Source organism: Lates calcarifer, linkage group LG8, assembly GCF_001640805.2.
Source record: "Lates calcarifer isolate ASB-BC8 linkage group LG8, TLL_Latcal_v3, whole genome shotgun sequence".
Lineage (NCBI taxonomy): Eukaryota > Metazoa > Chordata > Actinopteri > Centropomidae > Lates > Lates calcarifer.
This window is the reverse complement of record NC_066840.1, coordinates 15,001,440-15,027,250: the sequence shown is the minus strand read 5'-3', so window position 1 is coordinate 15,027,250 and position 25,811 is coordinate 15,001,440. Positions and strand designations below refer to the sequence as shown.

Sequence of the window (25,811 nt, the reverse complement as noted above, 5' to 3'; positions counted from 1 at the left end):
TCCTAAAAAAAACTGTGGGCAAATAAAAGCGTAGAAGAGAATAAACACAAAAAGTGGAACCAGCTGTTTTCATGAATGTTACATTACAGAAATATTTTCTGCTTTATTCTGGAGAACTGCAAGACTAAAAACTGTGGATTCTGTGGACTGATATAAAGTGATAACCAATGGCAAATGGAGATGGGACCTTTCAACAACCCTTCCAACATTTTAAGAACTAAAGCAATTTGTTGAACTTACTGAATCCACACTAATCTACTGAAATAATAATTCAGTACAACCATCAAAATACATCTTTAGAGTAAATCTCAGATGCAGATGTTACGTGGTTTGTGGGACTGTCAGTCGCAGTTCCTCTTTTAAACCACAAGATCAAACGCCTTTTAACTTTGAGACAGTGCTCATCTTATCAGCAACATGAGAAAACCTTGTAGAGAAGTTAAATAAGACAAAATAAGACATAGAGTGGGACACACAGCCTGCTGGTTTAAGTTATAAGGTACAGTATATTACCCATTTGGATTTAAAGTAGAGGTCAGAGTGTGAAAAACAGTGTGCTCACTGGCTGTTGATATTTAAACATTTATGTTCATGCCATAAAATATGATGCAAATCCATCAGAATCAGACATACTGAAGTGCAGAAAAGAGCCATGGCCTTTTACAGTGAAGCTCAGACCAAACCTGACTCTATGTTGACATCTGCGGAAGACTCACAGGTGGTTTCTGTTTTCTGCAGGTTGACTGACTTTCATGTCATCCTCCCACAACATTCTTGTGGTTTCAAAATGCCTCAAAACTCAGTCATCCTAATGTTCATCAAACCAAACATGAATCAAAAACAGTATCTATGAAGAGCCCTGTTTCACAGAAATGTTCTAGCTGATGCATTTTGGCCCAGAGGCATGATTTGTATAACAAAGCTCATATTTGTGATGGGATGCCATTGATGTGCATGAGTGTAAGTTTTACCACTCTAAACGTGAGCAGACATAAAGAAGAGCTGCCTAAAACTGTAAGGAAGTTAAATTACAACAATCCAACTCAGTTCTTTGTCTTGTGGTTATTGTCTTTTGCATTTTGTATTTGCAGAGTAAAATACTGAGAATTTTATTTGTTAAACTTCACTTTGCATAATTTGCAGAGAGACTTGTCTGAAATTTTTGTGTCATGAATCACAAAAGTTACTCTGAAGAAACAAACAATTAAAGTGCAGGGCGGTGGGACGTCAGATATAATGAGGGACAGGCGGCTTATGCATTGTGAAAAAACAAGATGTATTCACTAATGTAGTTCTTGACTTAATGCTATGACACTTTGTATCATTAAGTGAAAAATCTTTCCTGGTGTTTCTCAATAGTCTGGATACTGAATGTAGAAGCTGTTCCATCCAGCTGCATGAATCTTCACTTGCTGCTACAAATAAATAAAGCTGTATCAGTAGAGTTTGTACATTATGCATAATACCAGTGCAATTTAGTAACAGTTTAGCAAACAGGTAGAGTGTTTAGACCTCAATATACCTGAAACATTTAAACATCAAGACTGAAATTTCCTGCTCAACAAGGTTATCAGATTTTAGGCTTGAGCAATAATGACAATGGCAGTGGACCAAGTGATAAAAACAGGAGGGACAGCATAAGTTCAGGACAAGCTGAAGTTTCACAGAGGAGCATTTTCTGATTCCTTTCATGTCTGTCTTTTAAAATAAGCTGCAGGACCAGGGCTCCTCCAGACCACCTGAGCTCACACACCAGCACCCAAACACTGATCCAGCTTTTGTCGACAGAGGTACAGAAGGAGGAGACCACTGTAATAATACAGCACAGCACTGTGGGGGGCCCTGTCTGTAGTTCCTAGTCACTTGCAAACAACACATACTCTCTGGTTCTCGATGCTGATCCCACACCCTGAGTCATCAGGTTAGTCATAGTAGAGCAACAGGGAAAACTGGGTCCACACCTGGCTATAGGCATTTTAAACAGGAAGTCAGTCTCTTCTCAGCCGTGACTCAGCTATTGAGGAACAATGCAGGATTTAAAAACAGACTTTAGAGATTGAGACATAGATTTCGCATCTATCTCCACATAAACTTTCAATAAATTGATTATAAGACACTATAATGTAACTGTACACAGACATCACATCCAAGTCCAGCCACTACTAACCTCAATGAACAATATGAGAAACCTTTGCTGTAAATACAGGAAGACAGTTGCTTAAGTTTCAGAGACTGAACATGTATTTTACCCAATCTGCTGCTCATGTAACTTCACTGTTCATTAGGTTGCTGCCACGTAAAGGCCCAGGCAACAAAAGATCACCAGAAACCCTACCAGATCTGATGCCCTGGTATCCAGTGGTACAATAAGGCAACAATTAACTGAGTCACACTCAAGTATAACAACAAACATCTCTAATCAAGTTGTAAATCTTTTTTGTTATCACCTAAATCCATAACATTGTGGTGAAATCCTCTTTAATGCATCAGTATTATCAATGTAATCATTCAATATGTGATAATACAATTAAAGGGGACAGCAAGTACTTTTACTATTGCTGCTGATACTTCTGGTATTTCGAGTATTTAAAGTTGTAGTTGAGTATTCTTAGACTCTTAAAGTGATACTTGTACTTTATTCCTGATACGTGTACTTTATTCCACCACTGATTACTGATTACTGCTCAATGGTGGAATGTAACTATGTACATTTCACCAAGTACAAATTTCAGGCACTTGTTCTTTACTTGAGTTTCTCCATTTTATGTAACTTCATACTTCTACTCCACAGAGGTAAATATTGTACTTCTCACTTCACAACACTTGTCCAACAGCTTTAGTTACTATTTACTTTACAGATTACAAATTATCATACCCTCCCTGTCCAGTGAAAACCATGCATCTCCATTTTGAATTCTTCTGATAAACTGAGGATTCTTTTATAGACTGAAAAAATTCTCCCATTCTAAGATAAATTAACTATTTACATCATCACAAAGCTGAAAACAGGCTGTCTCTCTGAGCTCATGAAAAGTTGAATTCTGGGGGATACGTGGTTCTCACAGAGCAGGACACTAAAAAATGATGATCTTATAGAATATGATGCATTAATGTTGATTGAACCACCCAACAGTATATAAAGTAGTTAAAATAGCTCTACCTCAAACATTCACAGCAGTAAAATACAGCATACTCATTAATGCAGCAGTAATAGACCAGTTAAGGACCATTTTAGTGAGTAATAATAAAAGTAGTAATAATAAGAGTAGTAGTAGTAGTAAAGTAATAATAGTAATGAAGTAATAGAAGTAAAAGGATCGTTTTAGTACACAACGAGCACTTTCACTTTTCATACTTTAAGTACATCTTGCTGATAACACCCACATACTATCATGACAGGACTTTTACTAGTAGAGTATTTTCACAGATTGGTATTTGTAGTTTTATTTGAGTAAATGATCTGAGTACTTCTCGCACCGGTGACCGATAATACCTTAAGTGTCCTTAGTGTACCTAGAGCTTAGCACACTTTCATAAACTCTTACATAATATGCTACAACAGGTACATGTTGCTTCTCTGAGCCGCTGTTTACGCCCGTGCGCTGTCACATGAACGACTCGGTTTCCCAGAAACCCACTAGGCGCATGCGCAGAGCCCGTTGCCTGACAGTGGTAAACAGACGTCAGAAGGGAGTCTTCGCCTCGAGTCAAAACAAAACAAAACAAAACAAGTCAAAAAGACACTGAAGGAGTGAATATTTGGACCGCCACGACGACAGGAACTCCTACAAAACTCACCGCTGATCAAAAACGGCAACTTGGAGGGAGCTGTACGAGCGTTTTCACGGACTTTTTCACGGATTGTAAACTCTGGAGTAGCAGGAGCTTAACCCAGCTAACGTTACGGGAGGCTGTCGTGCTGTTTTCAAAGTGCGGCGAGTGGGGAGCCGACAGACCGTCCGAGGCGACATCCAGCTTCACCAGGCAGCCCGGGGGGAGTCCCGCTTCGTAGCTCGTTTTACCAGGCGGGAGATCGGCCCGTGCTGCGGGGCCGCGGTCGAAGTGAGGGGGGTTTTATAACCGCTTCTTCGAGCATCGTGTGCCGCGGCAGGAGTGTGGAGAAACATGGCAGATGGTGACATGCGCCTGGCCGCAATGTGGCGGACCGTGCAGACCTGAAGCACGGACTTTACTTACTGCACTTCTCTCGTCCTCACACTTTTATCAATTTAAACACTATTAAACCGTTACCTACATCTTTTCCGCCGCTTCCTCTGACTCCTCGCTCGACATTTCTGTGGCTGTTTAGTGTCTTTAACAAACAGGCCACAGAGACGGCGGTCACCGTCTCTGCTCTGTGTGTGTTTTACACTTTTAGACAGTCGATGAACTAAACCGCTGCTCGGATAATCTGCCGGTTTTACACTTTTATCCACCGGAGAAGTTTGTGACTGTCTGTGGGACTTTTTAAGAAGCTTTTTGTGGAGGTATTTAGTGTTGTGGGGAGCTCAGACATCACGTTGTTTACAAGTAGATACAGACAGGGGCTCTCCTGAGAAGCTCCTTTGTAACAGTAGCCAGCTAATCCCTGTTTGTAGCCTTTATACTTTTACAGTAAAAAGAAAAGTCCTGGGTTTGAGTCAGAAAATGAGTATTTGATTACATAAATCTGGTACGAAACAAACTTTAATGCTGATTTTTGATCATAAATCATTGCTTGGGTACATTTTGAGAAACAGAAAAAGTACTTTTTATCCTTAAACTGAGTGTTTGTTAACAGGAATGGCATTATTTTATATCCATGCTCATTCATGATTGTGTGATTCGTTTTCAACAGATGCCAAAACCTCTGTAGATCCAGATGTTTTGGTGCTCGTTGCCACTCTGCCACTTTTGTTTTTATTTCATTCAAACAAAGGGACTCTCATCCCAGCCCTCCTTCATTCTATATAAATCGGAAGGTTTATGATAGTTACTATTAAGGAGATTATTTGGGTTCCCTAATCTCCAATCTGAGGATTAACCGAGGCTATTGGTGTGTCCAGATTATTACGTCTCTTCTCTAGGCCCCTCGGTGGGTGAAGCATCTTGTTTTTGTGTCAGGAAGTTTTTTTTCTCGTCCCTGAACGCATCATCAAGTTAACTTTAAAGTTTAAAGGTAAATGTTTTAAGTGGTTCCCGTCTCTGTGGTTGAGTGGAAGTTCAGAGGAAGCGCCATGGAGGAGTCATCGGTGCCCCCGATTGACCCAGATTTCGAGCCGCAGAGCAGACCCCGCTCCTGCACGTGGCCGCTGCCGAGACCCGACATCTCGGCTGTCAAACCGGAGGGCGCGGACGGCACAGAGTCCGCCGCTGGCACCCCGCCCGCCGACGAGGACAAACCGGATCCGCAGCAGCTCACGTCCGAGCCCGAGAAGGCTGCTGCTGCTGCTGCTGCGGCGGCGGCGGCGACGGGGGCGGCCGAGGGCGGGGTCGTTGCCGGCGTGGGCGGAGCCGGCGCGACGCCCCGCAAAGGATCGTCCCGGCGCAATGCCTGGGGGAACCAGAGCTACGCAGACCTGATCAGCCAGGCCATCGAGAATTCACCTGAGAAGAGGCTGACCCTGGCGCAGATCTACGAGTGGATGGTGAAGACAGTGCCTTACTTCAGAGACAAAGGAGACAGCAACAGCTCGGCTGGATGGAAGGTGAGTGTGTGCGTGTGTGTGTGTGCGCGCGCGGGGGGGGGGGGCTGCTACATCTCTGCTGCATCATTTAACAAGCTGGACTCTAATGTGTGTGCCATAAGTCATAGACTTATAGCTTTACAGTTCATGTTACATCACAGAAGCACTGATTTAAAGGGGAGGGTGGGGTGTAAATTAGTTTCAGCTAGATGCACTGTACACTCATCTGCACGGTCCCTGTTAAATAAACACATAAATAAACTTTCAGATGACCATCCTAAAGAAAATACAACAGCAACCAGAGGAACTAATCAAAATAGATACTCAAAGAGTATCAGATTATAGTTATTATTTAGGTTTGAAAATTGATCTCCTTAAATGTTTCTTTGATGTCCCTCATGTTGGGCTGCGTGATGATGAGACTACTTACTATTCATTTAAGTAGATATTCAGATATAGCATTTTCATCACTGATAAACTGTTTGGTTCATTAAACATCAGAAAACAGTGAAATATGCCCATCTCAGTATCCTGCAGCACCATCAAGTGTCTTGTTTTTTTAGTTTATTTTAATAAAAAGTAAGAAGAAGAAGCAAATTCTCATAAGTGAGAACATGAAACCATTAAATTATTGTCATTTTTGACTGAAAGTGTTTATCATAATAGTTGGTGACTAGTTTTCTTTCAGTCAGCTCATTGATTAATTTACTGATCGCTGCAGCTCTGTTGACTGTACCAGCACTTTAAATTGTCTTTTTGTGTTTTTGTTTTTTAATCGTGTTTATGATTTTTTGTTTTTTATGTGTTTTTGCTGCCATGCTATGAAAATAGAGATCTGACCTGAACTGACCCGGGATAAATCTGACCTTGTTAATAGTTTTGTAGCATAAGTTCGCACAATTGAAACAAAGTAATAACTACTCCAGATCCATTGTCACAGTTTATATTTGTTTGTTAGTTTTTACTGTCTTTTTTTGAGATAATAAAACGAGGAAAGAAAATGAATATAGTCCAATTTGAGGAGCATCACAAGAAAAAAGTGAACATTAGAGAAAAGTGTCCTCTAGTGTCATTTATTTTCAGGTGTACTTATGTTTTATTTTCAGTAGGATAATTTAAACCTTGGCTGATCACTAGTCATCAATCAGTGTTTAATTAAGACTCCCACTCTTAACCTGCATTTTACATAATTTCCTTTCTTATCACTGTTTTCAGAATTCCATCCGTCACAACTTATCACTCCACAACAAGTTCTTGAGGGTACACAATGAATCAACAGGAAAGAGCTCCTGGTGGATGCTCAACCCAGAGGGAGGGAAGACCGGGAAAGCTCCTCGGCGCCGCGCCGCCTCCATGGACAACAGCAGCAAACTGCTCAAGAGTCGCATGAGGGCCAAGCAGACCAAGAAGCAGGCAGGAGCAGCCGGTCTGGGAGCCGGGGGGGCGCTGCAGGGTGACGGCAGCACAGGGTCGGCGGGTGCGGACAGCCCTAACTCGTCCCAGCAGTTTCCCAAATGGGGGGTGAACAGCAGCAGCCCGTCGTCCCGCGGCAGCCTGGACGACACTGACATGTGGACCACCTTCCGTCCACGCACGAGCTCCAACGCCAGCACCCTGAGCGGGCGTCTGTCCCCCATTGCCCCCGGACAGGAGGACGACGACAACCTGCCTGAGGACGGACTGCTGGGGAGGTACACAGCCAGCAGCCTGACCCCCACCCTCACTGAGACCCTCATGGAGGAGCTGGACCTGATCGACGGCCTCACGCTGATGACCGGGCAGCAGGGAGGGGCCAGTCCCAGCACGGCCCCGCCGGCACCCCCAACTCCGCTGCCCTCAGCCTCCACCCTGCTGCCCCGAGGCTCCAGCTTCTCCTCCTTCCATCAGCTGCAGCCATCGAGCCTCCCGCAGGCCCCCACCCACACCGGGACCCAGGCCTCCATCTCTCAGTGCGGACCCAGCAGCAAAGAGGCATCGACCTTCAGCAACTCCCTCTTCAATCCCATGCCGAGCTCCGGGTCTCGTGGAAGCAGCCACTACAGCACCCACGTGCCCTCCAGCCTGGAGGCCCTGCTCACCTCCGACTCCCCTCCTCCGAGTGATGTCATGATGACCCAGGTGGACCCCCTCATGCCCAGTCCCAGTGGGGTGGGCCTGATGGGTCTGGGCTCGTCGGTGGTGGGCGTGAGGTCCAAACCCAATCAGCTGCTGCTGGGCAAAGGTCTGGAGCCGAACACGGTGGCCCCCATGGCGCTGCAGCCTCAGATGCAGCCTCAGCAGCACCACCTCCACCAGCAGCAGCAGCAGCACCAGCAGCCACAACAACAACAGCAACACCAGCATCACTCTCAGATGGGGTTGGGGATGATCCTCTCAGGTATGTCTCAGGACCCGTCACAGCTCTCCGCTCTCAAAGCCCAGCACGCCGCAGTGGCAGCTGTGGGCTCTCACCATGGAGGGCCCGTCGCCTCAGGCAACCCCGGCACGGCCCTGCAGGCGATGGGTCAGTTCGGAGCTCCGTCCTGCTTCCCCCCCGGTCAGGACCGACTGCCCACGGACTTGGACATAGACATGTTCACAGAAAACCTGGATTGTGATGTGGACTACATCATCAACAGTGACCTCATGGACGGAGATGGCCTCGATTTCAACTTTGACCCCATACTGCCCGGAGGCCAGGGCTACGCGGGGCCGGCCACCACGCAGGGCTCCGCTCACAACTGGGTCCCCAGCTAATTCCTGAGCTGACCAAGCAAAGTTAGCCAGGTACACCGAGCACTCTCAGCTTCTTTTATCACATGAACACACAAAAATCATTATGCTGCAACTAATGATCATCAATTAGCCGAAACCCAAAGATATTTCATTTACAGTTGTATAACACAAAAAAAGGGAAATCCTCACATTTGAGAAGCTGAAGTGAAGAGAATATTTGTCATTTTGGCTCAAAACAACTTAAATGATTAAAGATTTTGAACTGAAAGTTAATTAATGGATTAGTCGATTTACAGAGTTGATTGAACAGTTTTGGTTTATCGTTTGTTTTTTCAGACACTGATCAAAGCAAAAAGTTTTCAGCTTCTCAAACGTGAGAACTTGTTGCTTGACTCATAAATCGTAAAAATAATCAAAATAATGAAGTAAAAATAATGAAGTTGTTGCTGTTTATTTACCAGGCACTTCTCAACACATGGATTTGATTTAAAGATGTAAATGACCTCAGCTCAATCAGATGATTTAAATAGACAGAGTACATAATGTGAATTTATGAGCCGTCAGTGACCTTTTCATCGTCTCGTCTCACAGGAACTGATCTCCAATCAACATGACCTCACAATGCGACAACACACCCGGTGCATTCCTCCTCCCTGCTGGACGATTTTCAAACACGATGCTTCTCTTGGACTCAAAAAGACAAAACCAGACCTCACTCATGTCATGTGCCAAGACATGCAGAGGACAGGGAGGAGATTCAGGCTACTATGCACAAGTTTTCTCCCTTTTTCTTTTTTTTTAAATAACACTTGCAACGATTCGGCTGCTAGCCATTTTTACTTTTAATCGGAACTGATGATTTTTAAAAGATGTGTGAAATAATGTTTTTAGAGTGAAAAGACAAATCACGAGCTCCCCCCTGCTGGGAGTTTATATTACAGTTATGTTTCACCACAATAGCTTTAGGGTCAATACGGTACCCCTGATCTCGATGGCTTTGGTGTTGAAGACTCGACGGACTGTGCTTTTGTTTGTTTTGTTTTTTTTTTTCTTTTTGGAGAAATGGCCAGTTTTCCATCAACACTCGCCTCGTGTGAACTGCCAGACCAAATGCTGTGTGATCGTCTGAACGAGGTGCACTTATCTCTGCTGCACCTGCACCCCCCACCTCGCCTCAAGGCAGGACTGTGACTGTGTCATGAGGAGGTGACAGACTGGACCGACTGGAGGTAGAAAACGTTTGAGTGGACATTGGCTTCACATCTCGCCCAACTGTGTACTTGGACTACAATTAAAATGTACGATTAAATTTCTCACTTTGGAGAAAACAGAGTTAAAAGATAATGCTTTTTTTCAGTTATATTTGGTGATTCAGTTAAGAGGGTATGTATTTGCAGTTTGGCATTTTTGACTTCAATCCAGTGTGTTATGGTAGATGTCAGTTAGAGGGTGTTTTTTTTTTTTTTTTTATCCCTGATGTGCAGTTAAACTAACAAAATGAAGAAATGTGATTTGTGACATACACGGGGCATTCAAGGGTAAATTTATTTGCCAACAAGTGATTGGTTGGCCAAGTATTATGTTGTCTTAGACGGCAAATATGCCTCCACAAATGGTCTACCTGATTTTATTTTCTTCCTTCCTTTTTATTTTTATTTTTTCTCGAGCCTGTGCATTTTCAAAGCACTTAGGTTTCCTGTGACACAGGGACCCCGAACTAAGCGAATACATCCACATTAGGGTTTTGTCATTTCATTATATAAAAAAAAGAGTTTAAATCCTGTAGAGGAAAAACAAACAAACATGTAATGTACTCGTTGCACATGTACATGACGACACGCTATGCATATTCATCAGGAGAACAAAAATCTTGAAGGAAATTTGAAATCGCTTCTTGAAGGGTTTTGCTATTTAACATTTTCCTGATATTTTGTCGAGCGGGGGGGAGGGGAGGGGTCATGGGGGACGGGGGTGACGAGGGTGTCAGAATATCCTCTCACACTTTTAATTATTCAGTACTAACGTTCAAGAAATTAATTCACTGTGTGAGAAGTACAAAAAAAGAATATATTTGATTATAGTTTTAATATACAATTTAGATGGAGGTAATAAATGAGATATTAATACATATGAATATATTACTAATGACAAGTGATGTTTTTTTACATTGGAGGAAGCATTTTCAGATAATTTTTAACAGTAATTTTCTATACTTTTATTTTTGTAAAGGATGAGATGCATGTAGATTTTTTTACGTAACCAAAGGAACACTAATATTTGCATTCGCATGGCATTTAGGGAGCAGCTTGGGCCTGACACAGTATCTTGGTGTACATAAGCTTTGCAAAAAAAAATTTTTTTTAAAAGATGCCTGTAACATGAAAAATCTGACTTTGAAAAGAGGCAACGTGCATCAATACTTGACCATTTTAACTAAAAAAATACTCCCTATTATCTGCCTCATTGTTTTCAGCATTAATCGTGAATCTAAGTTTTTTTAAAAACCTGCACGACGAAAAATAAATCCTCTGTCGTGTCACTTTCTCATCTCAAAACGAGACTAATGCAACAGTTACCTCTCAGGGTCACTCAAAAAAAAGCAACAACAGGAAAACAACTCTGCACAGACGTGATCAAAAAAACGTGACAATAGCAGGAAAAATAATATATTTATAGTTACACATTTTTCTCTGTTTACGACCGACTGGAAACCAACACGCCACGTCTTTGTTTAGTTTTCCATGAGACGTCTCTGTCTTAAAATTTGACTTCCCTCTCTAGAGAAACGCATTTTAGCTCTCCAGCCATGTTTATCAGTACTAGCCTATCCCCCTGTTTTTTTTTTTGTTGTTGTTGTTGTTTTTTTGACTGCCAATATTTAAAACACTATAGCATGATGTTACTCTGTAGCAGGATGGACTTTATTTTGTCGCCCCCTCCTCTTTAAAAAAAGTTGTGTTTTGTGTCTTGTATGTAAATGACTTTGTTCATGATTTTTTGTGATCAGAAATAACATCTGTGCAGTTTAAACTCTTAATATTCATCATTTCACTGTAGCTATGTGACTATGTTAGCCTCTGATTTATATAAAGCACTCACTCTCTTTTTTTTTTTTTTTGGAATGGTGCTAGATGTCATTTCTGTGACGTATCCTGGAGTACGCCACAATGCAGTGGGTGCATATCAGGGCCTTTTGAAATCTTTGGATTTTCTGTATTCAGCACAAGGACCTTGATGTGGTGTTAAAGTTAGCACACAGTCATCAGTCCTTTCCCCTCTTTATTGTTATGTTTTTATATATATGATAACCCCCCTCCATCTCCAACCTGGTCACTTAAAAACATCAAAAGGACCAGCTCGTTAAAACTGCATGATTTTCTTATTATTTTAAAATCATAACTTGTAATTATTATTTTAGGAAGTTGTATGTGCAAACGAACCCCCTGTTTTTGTTCACTAATGTTCAGGTGTTATTAACAGTTGATACAGGACAGACATGTAAAGGTGGTTGGTTTGTGAGAATTGGCTGCACCAGGCGTTGATGTCTCTAGTTTACTGTTGCCACCTTTTTAAAAATAAATAATAAAGGGCAGGAGTGGTTTTATTACTTCCCTTGTATCTTCCCCTCTATGTAATTACAGCTTTCTTACATATTTTTTCTTCAGTTTTCTTTAAGTAGCAGTTAGTCCCTGTATGTTTGCTTTGAAATTTTAAATTGCCCCATTTGATAACAGTATTTTAGTATTCAGCAAGGGTTGTTTTTGTTTATTTTTTCCATAGGGGAGGGTGGGGTGGACAGGGAATGATAAGTTGTGCATAAGCCAATTATGTTTATGATTTTTGATTAATGTTGATAGTCTTTCCCCCCAGTCTTTTTCTTTCTTTACACATTGTAAAGTCAGCCAGAGATGACAAACAGTTCTGAACAGCAGAAATAAATTCAATAAACTGTTTAACCCACTTTGTCTGAGTTTTGATGTTTCACATGAGTTTGTTGTTGTTGTTTCAAACAGCAGACTGTGTTCAGTTCTGCAGGTCTGCCACTAGGGGGTGCTACTGCCCAGGAATACTGCTGTTTAGTTTTCAAACCATCACACAAATAACCACATGAATGAACCTTATGCTGTTTGTCATTAAAATATAAAATATACTCGAAATGAAACTGAAGCATTCAAGTTTAAAAGATCGTAACTCAAGGTCTACTTACTGGCTTTCTCACAGTTTTTTCCCCTGCTCAAACTCCATGTGCTGATGAAGACTCTGAGACGTGGATGAAAGCTCTAGAAAAAGACAGTAAGTGGACTTAAGTCATCGACATAAAAGTGTGAAGTCCAATTTCATTTAATCAATACAGTTTTTAACACAGCTAATCACAATGTTTCAGGTTTTTAAAGGACAAATTCACATTTTTTCTGTCCGTCATAAAACAATACTCAACATAGATTGTAATCACCGCTCCTCACCATGCACACCATGTATTTCAAAATTCTACCAAACCTGCAATAAAACTTCAGTGGTTTTATTTAGTCAATCAAACAGGAACATACTGACGTGAATATTGGTTCAAGACTTCCATTAATTTCAGCTTGTTAAATCAGATTGCAGACTTTTTACCACATCACATTTATTCACCATTTAAAGTGTTTTTACTAGATTTCAAGGCAAATTCATGATTTGTAATTTTGGACAATACAATTAAAACTGACAAAAGTAAAAGATCCTGATGATGATGAATTAGAGAGGGTACAGAGTAAGTAAGTAAGAGTTAAGGGATTGTTTAAATAACTCTCTGGTTCTTAAATGTTTCCTGTAGGAGAAAGAAAATCAGACAACAGGAGGCAGCAGTTATTTTCATAGAGCATCTTTATAGAAAACATTTCTTCACATTTTCCAAAAAACATTTTTTTGTCTTTTCGCTTGTTCTCTCTCTTTTTTTTTTTTAGGTTGTTTTATTTTTAGACAGTTGTCCATTTTTTTAATCTGCTAAAGTTGAACATTTTTAACATCCATCTGTGTCAAAGGCTCTCGCTGAGTTGCTGGGGCTTGTAGAAGGTGTCCAATAGAAAACAATGGGCGTTCACAGCCGTAAGATTTACCAGAAATGGCGTTCATAACCAACATGAGAAAAACAAACAGTTCCCATTCATGCGGGAAACATTGCAAGTTTTTACACTTGTCAGGTGGAGATGTTTCCCAGCTGCAACCAAAGCCCACATTCAGCCTCCAGTAGTCACATCCCTCCACTTCAGCAGCACTCCAGTTTTAGCCTGAAGGCACCTGTGTTAACAGCGCTTTTGCTTTTGTCGATATGCACTTCTGTTTCTTTTCTAAATCTAAAGTCTAAATCTAAACAGTCTGTCACACCTCTACGTCTACCCAGGCTGCAGCACAACAAGCAGGTCCTACCATCACACCCAGAAACAAAACAAAAACAAAACGTACTCTATAGTTTACAAAAAACCTGTAAAAAAAAAAAAAAAGACAGAAAAAGATACAAGTGTTTTAACAACTAGTTTGCACATTGTTCTGCTCTGCAAACTGTACTGTGGTTTGACTTGATAATCAGCCTTGATACAGCTCACAAAAAAAGCTTTAGCACAAAGCTTTGAGCCAAAATCTGAACTCATGACCGGCACAGACCTACCTCTGTACACTTCTGTCTGTCCAATTCAATCTTTTTTAATTGACCTTTGGTCTGACATTAAGTCTCTGATCATTTCTGAAGCATGTCAGTACAAAAAAACAAAACAATCAAACCTGCAGATGGCTCAGCTTAATCTTCACTGTAGGAAACAGCTCACTGACCACTTCAGTTTAGTTACAAATTCTCTCATCAGGTGTAAATTGTGTGTTTTGCAAAAACATCACTACCTTCAAAATCCTTCCAGTAATTCCTGGATTAAGAGGAAACTTCACTCAGAGAGCTGGGGCACAAAAGCAAAGTCTGAAAGTCTGAGGACAAACAGTCTAAAAATGTTCCTTACATGTCGTACAATGACAAGAAAAGGCGTCAGACCCACAAAGCTGTGCGTCTCAATGTCTACTAACGAGCTACCTTGCATTATAAATATATAAAGTTTTAAAAAGTGCTTATTAAAAGAAACTATAGTGATGTGATGACTTCCAGCAGTGTCACTGTTGTGTTTGTTCTTGACCAGCATTAATACGAAATGTCAGGGAGAGCAAAACGGTTGTCCTTCACAGTCCACTTAATGGCCTCCTCAAACACTGACAAGGATTGTCCAAAAAAAAAAAAAGGCCCTGGTCTCCCATTAACATTCATTCAACTAGTACAAAAAGATATTTTTTTTTGGGAAAGCATAGTTAATATAAAAGGAGACTGATCGAACTGAAAAGTATTGGCCACTGTAACACGCAGCTACAACCAAGCAGTTTCTCACAGACGGAGCTGGAACACGTAACAACAGGTAAAAATTAAAACAACGCTAGTAATAATTGCACATAACCTTTGAGAGCCGAGATGTTTGATAAGAGGACTTCACAATAAGAGAATCTGCAGAAAGGGGTGAGGAGAGGGGAGGGAGGGTGAGGAGAGGGGAGGGAGGGTGAGGAGAGGGGAGGGAGGGGGGAGGGGCTGTGGCACACTATGGTATAAATACATTAACTCTGAGAAAAAGAGAAGCACATTCATGAGGCACAGCTACAAAACATTGTGTCTCTGTGTCCTTGAAAAAGTGCCGCTCTCGTCCCACTTCACTGCGTCTTTATCCTCGTGTCTCTGAGTCTCTCTGTACCGGCGAAGAGTTTTGACTTTGTGCCTCTCCGAGCACTTAGGCGATCATGTACTGGGTGATGGCTCTCAGGGCGTAGAGCATCTCTGCCTGCAGCCGGGCCTCCATGATTAGTAAATTCACATGTATCTGAGGGAGAGAACGTGTGGGGTGGATCCTGTTATATCTCTTGTTTGCCCAAAATGTCAAACTTTTTCTGTAAATAAAAAGGTCAGAAAACAAAATATTCTTACCCTTTCTGAAGTTTTAAGTAGAGCCCAGCTCAGCGGACACACTGGAGTTTTGGTGGCGTCGGGAAAACAGGCCACAGCCTTGATATACAACTTCAAATCCCGCTCCAGCAACTGGTTCACTTCACCGTAATCATAATCATCATAGCTGTAAAACGCAAAAACATGTTTATTTCCTGACAACAAGGAAAAGTGGGGGTTTATTGTTAGCACACACATAAAGTGAAGTGGCGGTCTCTCACCGTATTCCTAACACACAATGGATGTAATTCCAGATCGCCCTCTTCAGGTCGGGGCTGTGCAACGAGGGCAGCGTGGTCACGCTCCTGAACCGGTCGTCCAGGAGGTGCCCGATGTCCGAATACAATCTGTTAACTAAGGAGAAGCCGTGGTCCTCCCATGAATAGTCCTGCAGAGTCAACACAATGGCAATAGTTGAATAGTTGTGGGAGTAAAGTGGCTCCAAAGAAAAAAAAGTAATAAAAATGTGACAAATACACAGTGTGGCAGAGTAACAGTGAAAAATGAACAAATCAAACTCTGCTCTCACTTAGCGTATGAGGATGTAACATTTAACTTAATTAAACACTTTTTATTTATATCTGAGAGAAGAAAAAAAAACACACAACAATTACAAATACATGAGGGAAATAAACAGACTTTGGCTCCCATGATTAGTTGTAATTTTCTCTCAAGGAACTAATTTCAGTTCAGGAGCCAAACAAATGTGTTAAAATGTCAAACTCAATATTGATTAAGCTGCTCTGCCTCGAGCGGCCTGTCTGCAGACGGCTAATTTACATCTTAATTTGGCCACTGACCACGTGGACGTCCACTCAAACTGTGTGTGTCTGACTGTGGAACTGATGCAGTCTGGACGTGGGAAGTTCAAAGGGGGTTTTATCATACATGCCAGTTGACTGTACATAAACTGAGGGTAAATTTCAAATAAAGATGGTTGTAAAGTGTTTATTTGGTGGCTCAGGTGACAGGTCATGGATTTAAATCTGTGTTCATCTACTGGATGTTTGAAGTGTCCTAAGATGCAGATTTAACAGACACCTCCAGCCCATCAGGAACAAATATTCCCTGTGGTCGTAGCCTAAAGCGCCATAACACACATACACATTTACTGAAAACACCACCCGATGATCTGATGATTCAGTGTCCTCACCTGAACTCTAAATACTTGGAAGTGGTCCTCCTCCCTGCGAGCGAACTCCTCATAGCAAAAGTCAGGGTCTGTGATAAAACGCGACGGGTCAGCGAAGCATATCACCTCCTCCTCCTCTTCCATATCTAAAAAAGGAGACGATGAAAGCGAAGGAGAGAGTGCGTCAGAGTGGCGGTTGCTCAAGTTTCACACCACGTGGACTAAATTTAACGCTCAAGCGATAACCATCAGGAGTGAGTGAGTGGGCACGTCTCGGCATCATCGGTTTGTTTCATGGTGTGTCTCTGCCAAGTGGGTTACCGTTTTGTTGGAGTGTCTGGGTCTGCAGGAGGCGCTCTTCCCTCTTCTCTCGCTCCTCCTGCGACTTCTGAATCCTCTCCTTTAGACAAACCACGTCACAGCTGGAGTCCAGAGACTGTCGACGCAAATAAAAGGCAAATTACTAATGAGCTTAATACAGAAATAATCTAATTATACAAATATTATCTCATGTTCTTATCTCCTATTTACACAAAGATGTCTTTAAAATATGATTAGCTCAGATTTAATGCAGAGAGAGCATGTTCATGGTCTACATTAACCCTCTGTTTCACACAACAGTACTAATTATGGTTCATTGTAGTCTTTTCTGTACAAATGCATCGTCATAAATATCATATTCTCAAGCAATGACAAACATAACACTAAAATTCTCCTGTAAAATACTGAATAATCGCACTGAAACCATTTGTCAATTAACTGGCAGCAACACTGACAGAAAATTAATTGAAACCGTTTTATCGATGAGTCATTCAAGTCATGTATTATTCAAAAAGGCCAAACATCCTCTGGTTTTAGCCTCTCCAATGCATTGATTTCCACTTTTTCTCTTGTTTTTTTTATCAGTGTATATTAAATATTTGTGGGTTTTGGGCTTTTGGTTGGACAAAATATGAGATGTAGAAACTTCACCTTGAACTATTATTTGCTATTTTCTGACATTTTATAGACTAAAATAATAATTGATTAACTTACAAGTGTCGCATCAGTTTATCTCAAACAAAGCAAAGCAAAAAACAGCACTAAAATAATATCATATTTAACATAGACCTTCTTTTCCACTGCATATTTTTCACTATAGAAAACTGCTGTACAGATGCAGCATTAAAGAAGCCAGAGAAAAGTACAGTTTGAAGGTTTTGTCATATTACAAATGTTCAAAAAGCAAGACAGGAGGATTTATTTTGTATTTCACTCTCTGGTTCTCGGTGATGTTTATTTGATTAAAATATGAGTCTGATTTGTTACCCGTCGTCGTGTTATGAGTTCAGAGGGAGTGGCGAGAGACTGAGGCACATTGGTGTTGCCGTTGGCAGCATCAAAGGGGCAGAAGGTCGGTGGGGTACCGTTGGGAGATTTGGAGAGAGGGACAAAGTCTGAGTCTGTGTCGCATCCAAACACAAAGCTGCAGAGGGCGTGGCAGTGGGCCAGGATCACCACAGCCTGCACCAGCTCAGCCAGCGACCAGCACTGCTCCCCCGACTTCAGCAGCGTCTGGAGGGAACAGAGACAAGAGCTCAGGGTCACACAGGTCGGAACAATGAGACACTTCAAAGAATAATAACGAGTTTGTTAAAATTCACAGTTCAAATAAAAAGAAATAAACAATAAAAAACATTAACCACCTGGGTATCATTTTAAGGCTTTTTCCTACTTGTTTATCTGCATCTTATTTGAGTTTATGTTCATTGTGTTTTGTGTAGGTCATCTGCTTTGCTGTACCTGGATGTGTGAGCAGGCAGTGAGCCAGGGTTGGTGGGCCAGCACCTTGTTGATGTGGTCGAGGAGGCGAAGGCGAGGGGGTGCTGCCTCCAAACCCTGCAACCACAGAGGGTCCCCGCCCACCCTCAGAAACTGAGCTGAGTGCAGGTACACCAGGTAGTTGCAGTGATGTCGTGCTGCAGCCTGGAGGTCATGGGAAGAGAGAGCTGATCAGACCGATGAACACTCAGGCTTGTTATTCTTTCATTTTGAATAAGACTAGCATGATCCCTGGTGATTCTCGCCGCCATAACAGACTGGGCAACAGAAACTATTATGTGTTCATTTGGCTACGTGTGCAGTGGGATGACAACTGGTATTAACGAGAGCAGCCAGGTCACTGACCATAATGGCGATGTAATGGCGGTATGGCAGCGGCAGGGGGCCGTCCATGTGCAGGATGTAGTGCTGTGTGCGCAGGAAGCTCTCCAAGTACTGAGGGTGAGAGGCCATCTGCTGGGACACGGCGTCCACGCTCCCCCTGCTGACCAGAGCCTTCATGAGCAGCAGCGACACTCGCTCCTGTTCACCGTTCACCATTACCTACAGAAACCAGGACACAGAGGAGGGACAGGGTTGGTTCTGAATATTGTTTAATCTAAAAAAGACAAACAAAACAAGAAACCTGGATGTCCAGCATTTTGATATTTTATACAGAAAATTATGAATTAATTGAACAATAAAATAACTGTGTAGGTACAGCTCTATAATCACATTTAATATCTTTCTTTTTTTTTTAGTCTGTTAGACAAAACAAGCAGTTTCTCACCAAAGAGTGGGGGATTTTTCTTGCATTTTATGAACAAAAGAATTCATCAGTTAAGTGAGAAAGTAAAGATAAATGTTGGACACCCCAGCAGCCAGATATTGTCAGAGTGCCCACAGTGACAGTGATAAATGTCTTCATTGATTTTGTGTTTCTTGAATATTGATTAGGAACATGTACACTGTGTGAGAAAAACACTGTGCATAGATATAAATGCTTCATTTAAATCCAATAATATGATATAAAAAGCAGTAACGCAGAGCTGACGGTCCTCTGGGAGAGTTATTGGAACTCATTTGGTTGCCAAAGCAGGCTTGCTCAAGATAAGGTTGGACTTCAGTGTCCACACCATGTGATGACAGGCTCAGACTGTGCTCTGGACTGGAGTCGTGTTCCACACCTTAAATCAGCCGAAGAGAGGCAGTCTTGGACGAGCAGCAGCAGCAGCCAACCCTGCGATGCTGCGATACCGGCGCCACTGGCGAGCGAACGCATTCCTTACATTATTATTCCTCCAAATAAAACAAGCAAACAAGTGGTGTTCAGCTGGGAGCACGACGTACACACAAACACTAACTCATGTTGGCTGCAGCAGGGTCTGATGCTTCATACATGGCCTCTGTATTATTAATAAATAAAGATGAAGCATCGTGCATTAACAGGTATTCACTTTGTTGAAATGAAAGTAAACAAAAACAATTAACAGCCTGATAAACAGCTGAAACCAGAGGGGGGAAAGCACCTAAAGTTGTCCTTTGAAAAGGGGATTTACATGCTGGGAGGAACCACAGATGAAGGAACTAATGTGAAAGTTCGGGCTTAGGAGGCCTTAAAGAGGGAAGCTCGGCAGCAGCAAAGAAGTGGATGAGACCAAACACACAAACATGGGAGCGACTGGGCCGAGGAGCCCGAGGCCAAGAGAAACAGACCCATGTGGAGAGGGAAGCTGGCCTGCCCTCCTAGGCACGACCATTTATTACCTCCCTTGCCATCATACAATAGCCTCTAGGAAAAGGTGTTTTGGGAGCTCAGCCATGGGTGAGGACTCAGTTCCCCTGTATGTGAAACCCGAGTGCACGGCGCTGATCAAAGCCAAATGGTTCAGAGCAGTTTGAACTGTACTATTGGCTAGGACTTCTCCTTTTGCAGCACAGACTGCTGCCTAGGATTATTACTGTCCTGTCAAATCACAGACGCCACGACTTGTGTCACAGATAGTCAGAGAAAATGACGACTGCTGTTACTTTATTTTAGCCTCCATACAATTCTCTGGCATTCAGCACCATGTTTATCTGGCTGGTATTTCACTTCTGCCTGCAGTGGATGAGGTTTTCCTCCTGATCCTGCAACAGGCTCCACCTCTTGACCTATATACAGTCCGTGCTCAGATCATAAAAGACATGTTAACATACTATACATTAAACAAATCTGTAGTCTCGTTCTGCTGTTTAGATTTCCCTAATCTCACAGTTTATACAAAGCAGCAGAGAAAAAGCTCTGAAATGAACAGGAGGATAAAAAAGCAAGTGAGGGCGAGGGGGGTTAAAGTCAAACTCAGACACAGACCCTGACCCGCTCTCGTCTGTCAACGTTAGGTGGGGAAATGGTGTGGAGGGGACGTGGAGCACACAAGTGCCTGCCAATCAAAGACCTATTGACGAGAGCACATTCACACAAGTATCTCTCTGCAAACACAAGAGCTACTGATTAGTATGCTGCACTGCAGAATCTAGGTTACTGCTCCATCAAGCAAAGGAATAAGGCTGTTTAACCAGCCAGCATTTCAGAGAGGCCTACACCATACAGAAAACATGCTTCGACTACAACTTATTACAGGCTTAAAAGACCACTTAGCTTATTTTTTCCAGCCCGTTGTTGTGGAATAAGCTAGGATTGCAACATTAACTGATTATACTTTCATCTGATTATGAATGATCCATGTGAAATTGTTCAAAAACTACTCACTCTGCCGATACTGGATTTTCTAAGCAGATACAGATTATCAAATTTGAAAAATCTGACTACAATATATTGAGAAAATATACATTTTTTTAACATAAACACTTTTGATAAGGATTCCTTTTGGATTGTAGATGATGTGAGCTGTGATTTACATCTCACAATAGATAACATGCTCTATGGGACAAACTAATGTATTCAGTGGCAATAACAGTGTTTTTAAATTACCATGAAGATATCTTTGGCATCTTCATCAATTCCTTGTTACTCATCAGCTGACGTGTGTGCCAGTAATATCAGCTGGCTGATGTATTAGTCTGGCTCGAGTATTAAAATGTTTTTTTGTGTTTTATAGGATCTCGAGCTGAAATGATTTGTTGAGAAATTGGTATGTATTTTGATAATCGATTAGAGGATTTTCTGCTATTTGGTTTCAAATCATTGTGAACTAAATATCTTTGTGTTTTGGACACTTGGTTGGTCATAACAAGATATTTTTTTAAATCATCGCTTTCAGCTATAAAGAACTGATTTTTACTATTTTCTGACATTTTAGACCAAAAATTACTCAGAAAAATAAAGAAAATAACCCACAGATTAATCAAGCTGGAAATATGTGAGGATGGCAGTTGTGTATGAAAAGCCAGGCGACTGAGATCCCACCGAGGCTACAACAAAACCCTATCAAAGTGGGACATCAGGAACAACCAGGTGACGTAATGAACCTGGATACAACGCTGGCTGTCACCCTGCTGCAGTGTCCCTAAGCAAGGCACAGGCTCCAGCAGGTCTGTGCTGTGGAGAAAACACAATTTCTGTATGGGGATGAACTCATTAACAGGTTACCGCTGTTGTCTGACCAGTAAAAGCTGAAATAATAGTCTTGTGTACCGTACAAGGAACCCTGTGCCCACACAGGATGCCATCTGTGACTCTGCTGCCTGCCAGGCTGCACAGTCAGGTTTCATCAAAGAGAAAAACACTTATAATGCCAACAGAAAGGTAAAGACAAACGGAAAAACACAACAAATCTCAACAGGCTCAACAGTGATTTGGAGACTACCAAGTCTACAGCTGATGACAAGGACAGTAAAATAAGGGACAACACTTACTCTTGTACAGACTGTAAAGATGGGATTTGCCATTACTGGCATCACACAATCAAAGAGGAAATTGGTGTTTGATGTAACCCCACAAACATGTCTGGACATATACGACAGCAAAAGTCAAATTGAAACAGGAACTACAGTTGATGTAAGCCGTTGCGCAGCAGGATATGACACATCTTATACCTTTAACTGTGTCTGCCGACATCTCAACAAGCAAAATTAAAACACAGCCAAACTTTCTCTACAAGACAATACATATTACATTATTATTATGGATTATGGTAATTTCCCCAGGGTTATGGGACTCCTCAAAGCTCTTTTATTTAAAAGGTAAGGTCCAGCTAAAATGACATTTTTCTCTATGTCATGGTTGCCACATTGAATCAAAGAGACACTTCTCTATTTCAGTGATTTACCACAGAAGTGATCCATCCCACATTACTTAATTTTCAACAGAACTAATCAATACTTGTGATTAATATACTCTAGGGGAGGAGGGGTTTAGGCAGATGCCCTTTGTCAAAACTGTCCAGACGCTCATCCACACTGCTTCATCTCTGTTGCCTCAAAACAAGCCACAAAAGCTGCACACAGCAGTACTTTTGATAAGGCGATACGCTCCTTACTGTCCACCCACATGAAAAAAACACCCGCATGAAAAGAAAAAAAAAGCTGGTAACAAGCATGTGTGGGTGGATATATAAAGCAAAAAGGAGCACATCATCATTTAGGCAACTGTGTATGGTATTACAAAGCATATTTTGGTTTTACATAGATGCAAACAGTCTCATAAAACACAAGCACATTGAGGCTTTGTGCACACAGACCTATTAATTCTGCTTACAGTACGCCCCAGCAGCAACTGATTCTGAAAGAGAGCCATTTTTTTCTAGTCCGAAACAAGCCCGAGGGTGACAAAAGGCGAGACGGCAATGTTGAGATTAGAGCTGCTGTATTCAAATCACAAGATGAATTCAAACTTGTGGCCTGGCTGTGAAAGATAAAAAACAACAACTCACAGAGGGCCTGTTGTGAGCAAAAATTCACAGGTGCAGATCATTTGACATTCAAAAACAAAAAAAAAAAGAGAGCGGGAGAGAGAGAGGAAAAATAAGGATCTCCCTTCCCAACACAGGAGAGGTCATTTGTTTATTGATTAGAAAAGGAGCAAGAGGCAGGGATGAAATGAAAAACAGGGGTGACGTCAGCGTGGGGAGGAAAGGTAAATGGAGACAAAGACAAGCTTTGATAGCAGGCTGACAAACAAAACAGCAGCACTGTACGAGCAGGAATACGAAGGATAGCGCAGGTCTGCGGTGACACACACACACAAAGAAGTGGAAAAATTATGCCCCCGGTTCTTCAAGGGTAAATGTGTCAGCCTGAGATGAGACGTGCATGTGTGCATGTAGTGTCTGTACATGTGTGTGGTAGTATTGGTGGGCTGCAAGAAGAGGGGCGGGGGGGTGCTGCAGATACAGGAGTGGGACATTCAATCTGCATTCCGATTGAGCCTGGAGGGGGTCCATCCTCACTTACTCCCTTCCACACACACACACACACACACACACCTCCTTGCCCCCCTCCTCATCACCGGAAACACAGGCAGCCGGGGCCGATTTTGGCTCTGCAACCTGAACTCAGGGAGCAGCACAAAACAAACCAGCTGCAGCCCCCAAAGAGGTTCTTGGAGAGAGAGGGGAGGGGAAAAGGGAGCTGCTGGGTTGGGACAAGCACATACAACACGACCAAGACAAACAAAACACTGTGCTGCAGCAAGATGAAAAAAAAAAACAAACCAAAAAGGCAGAGCCCACGTACAGCTGATGAATGATTGGGCCTGTCAGAAAACACGGCAGGCAGGTAGAGCGAGGGGGAGATGCAGTTACCAATGACTGATAACGGGGTAATTCATTACTCATCTCATCCGCAAACAAGCCAGGGGCGTGTAGGTTATCGAATCAAAGTCAGGTGTTCAAATTTGGTGGTGCTTAAGTGCCTGCCACATATTTGTTGTTTATTTTAACAGGCAGCTCTAGGATGCAAATGTTTTAAGTTGTTGTATATTTACAGGGTTATTTTCTTTTGCAATAATGTGTATCTAAATGCAGATACTGAATGTTTGTCACCAGTTAGACAATTATGTGCAGTAAATACCAGCTGCATGACAATGAAGACTAAAAGCAAACAGTGAGAGACCTGTGGTGGTGAAGAATAACACAAATTTGGACTTGAAACCAGGGTAGAGGGTTTCTGAATCCCCTTGCTGCTCGCATTCCTCCCTGTTTTGCTCAATTTCTGGACTCTAATCTGCAGCAAACATGCCTCTTTTTTTAGTGAACAGCACTTGAGACAGCGCCCCCTTTCTGTTGCAAAATGAAAAAACAGCGAGAGAGGAGAAAAACAACTTTGATTGGCAGTCCAGTTCAGCCAGCAGCAAAAAACAGCACAATAAAAAGTCGCCAACATGTAGCAGCACCGCAAACGAAGACAAAACGGATCAATCTCTATCAGTCCTCATGGATTAAAAGCATTTACACTGCGGTGTCCTTTCGACCTGTGCTTATATGGTATTTATAAGTAAATAAATGGCCCTGCATTACTTGAGACACTTCTCTCCCAAATCCTCAGATGATGTCATCCTCACCTACAGCCTCGCACTGCAACCACCTCAGTCCTCACTGCATTTTAACGTTAAAAAATTTACAAAAATCCGTGAAAACTTAAACAGAACCACACATTAAAAGGAAGCACTTAAATCACTCTAGCTGGAACAACAAAGACGGAGTGTTCGTTATACTGTTTCTGCAGTCACTGTGATATTTAATGTAAAAAAGACAGTTGATTTCAGTGAAAATGTTCATATTAACGTTTATGTAGCTTAGTAACGTTAGCGGTTGAAACACCGACGAAAACATTTACGTGACATTTTAACGGCTGGTTATGGAAACTATTGTCTGTTAAGGTGAGGAAATGTAGCAGCGACTAACCTTGATTTGAATCATAAAAAATAAAAATTTGTGTGCTTTTAATAGTGTTTCAGAGCGTTTGCTCGATAAACCGTTAGCTGGAGTTAGCTTAAGATGAGAAGTTTGGTTCGGCTGTTGTCGCTCGGTGGCTAACTAACTCCAGCCGCTGTAACGTTACTGGCTGACACTGTGATAAAAAAGTTTACAGACTGTAAAAACTATTAACCTCAACCTTTATGTTACACATCGACTGTTGACTGCTCAAACGTGTGAATTAAAGCTAAAAGAGACAGCGAGGGAAAGAGCTGGTAAAGACATTAGCTTGTTGCTTTGATATAAAATAATCGCTTCGACAAATGAATGAACGTTACTCTGGCCGTTAGCCGTTAGCTTTAAATGTGTTTAAACTAACTGTTTTTCAGCTTCGTCTGGTGTCAGCGTTAACCTACCTGTTTCTGGACTCGCTGGCACTGGGTTCTCAGGGGGTACTCCATTTTATTCGTACAGATGATCATTTTCCAAAAAAGTGTGCTATTGCATGGATGCGGTTCTGTCTTCTTCTTGGTGTTTTCCAAGCTAGCTAACAAAGGCAGAGGAGCCTAACGCTAGCCGCACTCAGTCCGTCCGTCGGCCCGTCGCTGGAGACTGGACTGAGCGGAGAGGAAAGCTTC

At 42.1% G+C, this 25,811-nt stretch overlaps 2 protein-coding genes across 2 annotated transcripts; one reads left to right on the top strand and one right to left on the bottom strand.

Annotated features, from left to right (window-relative positions):
* Positions 1-3,584: 3,584 nt before the first annotated feature.
* On the top strand, positions 3,585-11,988 carry foxo4 (forkhead box O4). Its single transcript, XM_018660339.2, has 3 exons — positions 3,585-5,687; positions 6,882-8,432; positions 8,973-11,988. Exons 1-2 carry the CDS (start codon positions 5,217-5,219, stop codon positions 8,400-8,402), a joined length of 1,992 nt encoding a protein of 663 aa, XP_018515855.1. The 5' UTR covers positions 3,585-5,216; the 3' UTR covers positions 8,403-8,432; positions 8,973-11,988.
* Positions 11,989-13,226: 1,238 nt separating this feature from the next.
* sesn4 (sestrin 4) lies at positions 13,227-25,811 on the bottom strand. Its single transcript, XM_018660340.2, has 9 exons — positions 25,590-25,811; positions 18,683-18,880; positions 18,299-18,481; positions 17,825-18,070; positions 16,838-16,952; positions 16,538-16,662; positions 15,606-15,772; positions 15,367-15,511; positions 13,227-15,262 (listed from the first exon to the last, which is right to left on the bottom strand). Exons 1-9 carry the CDS (start codon positions 25,653-25,655, stop codon positions 15,173-15,175), a joined length of 1,335 nt encoding a protein of 444 aa, XP_018515856.1. The 5' UTR covers positions 25,656-25,811; the 3' UTR covers positions 13,227-15,172.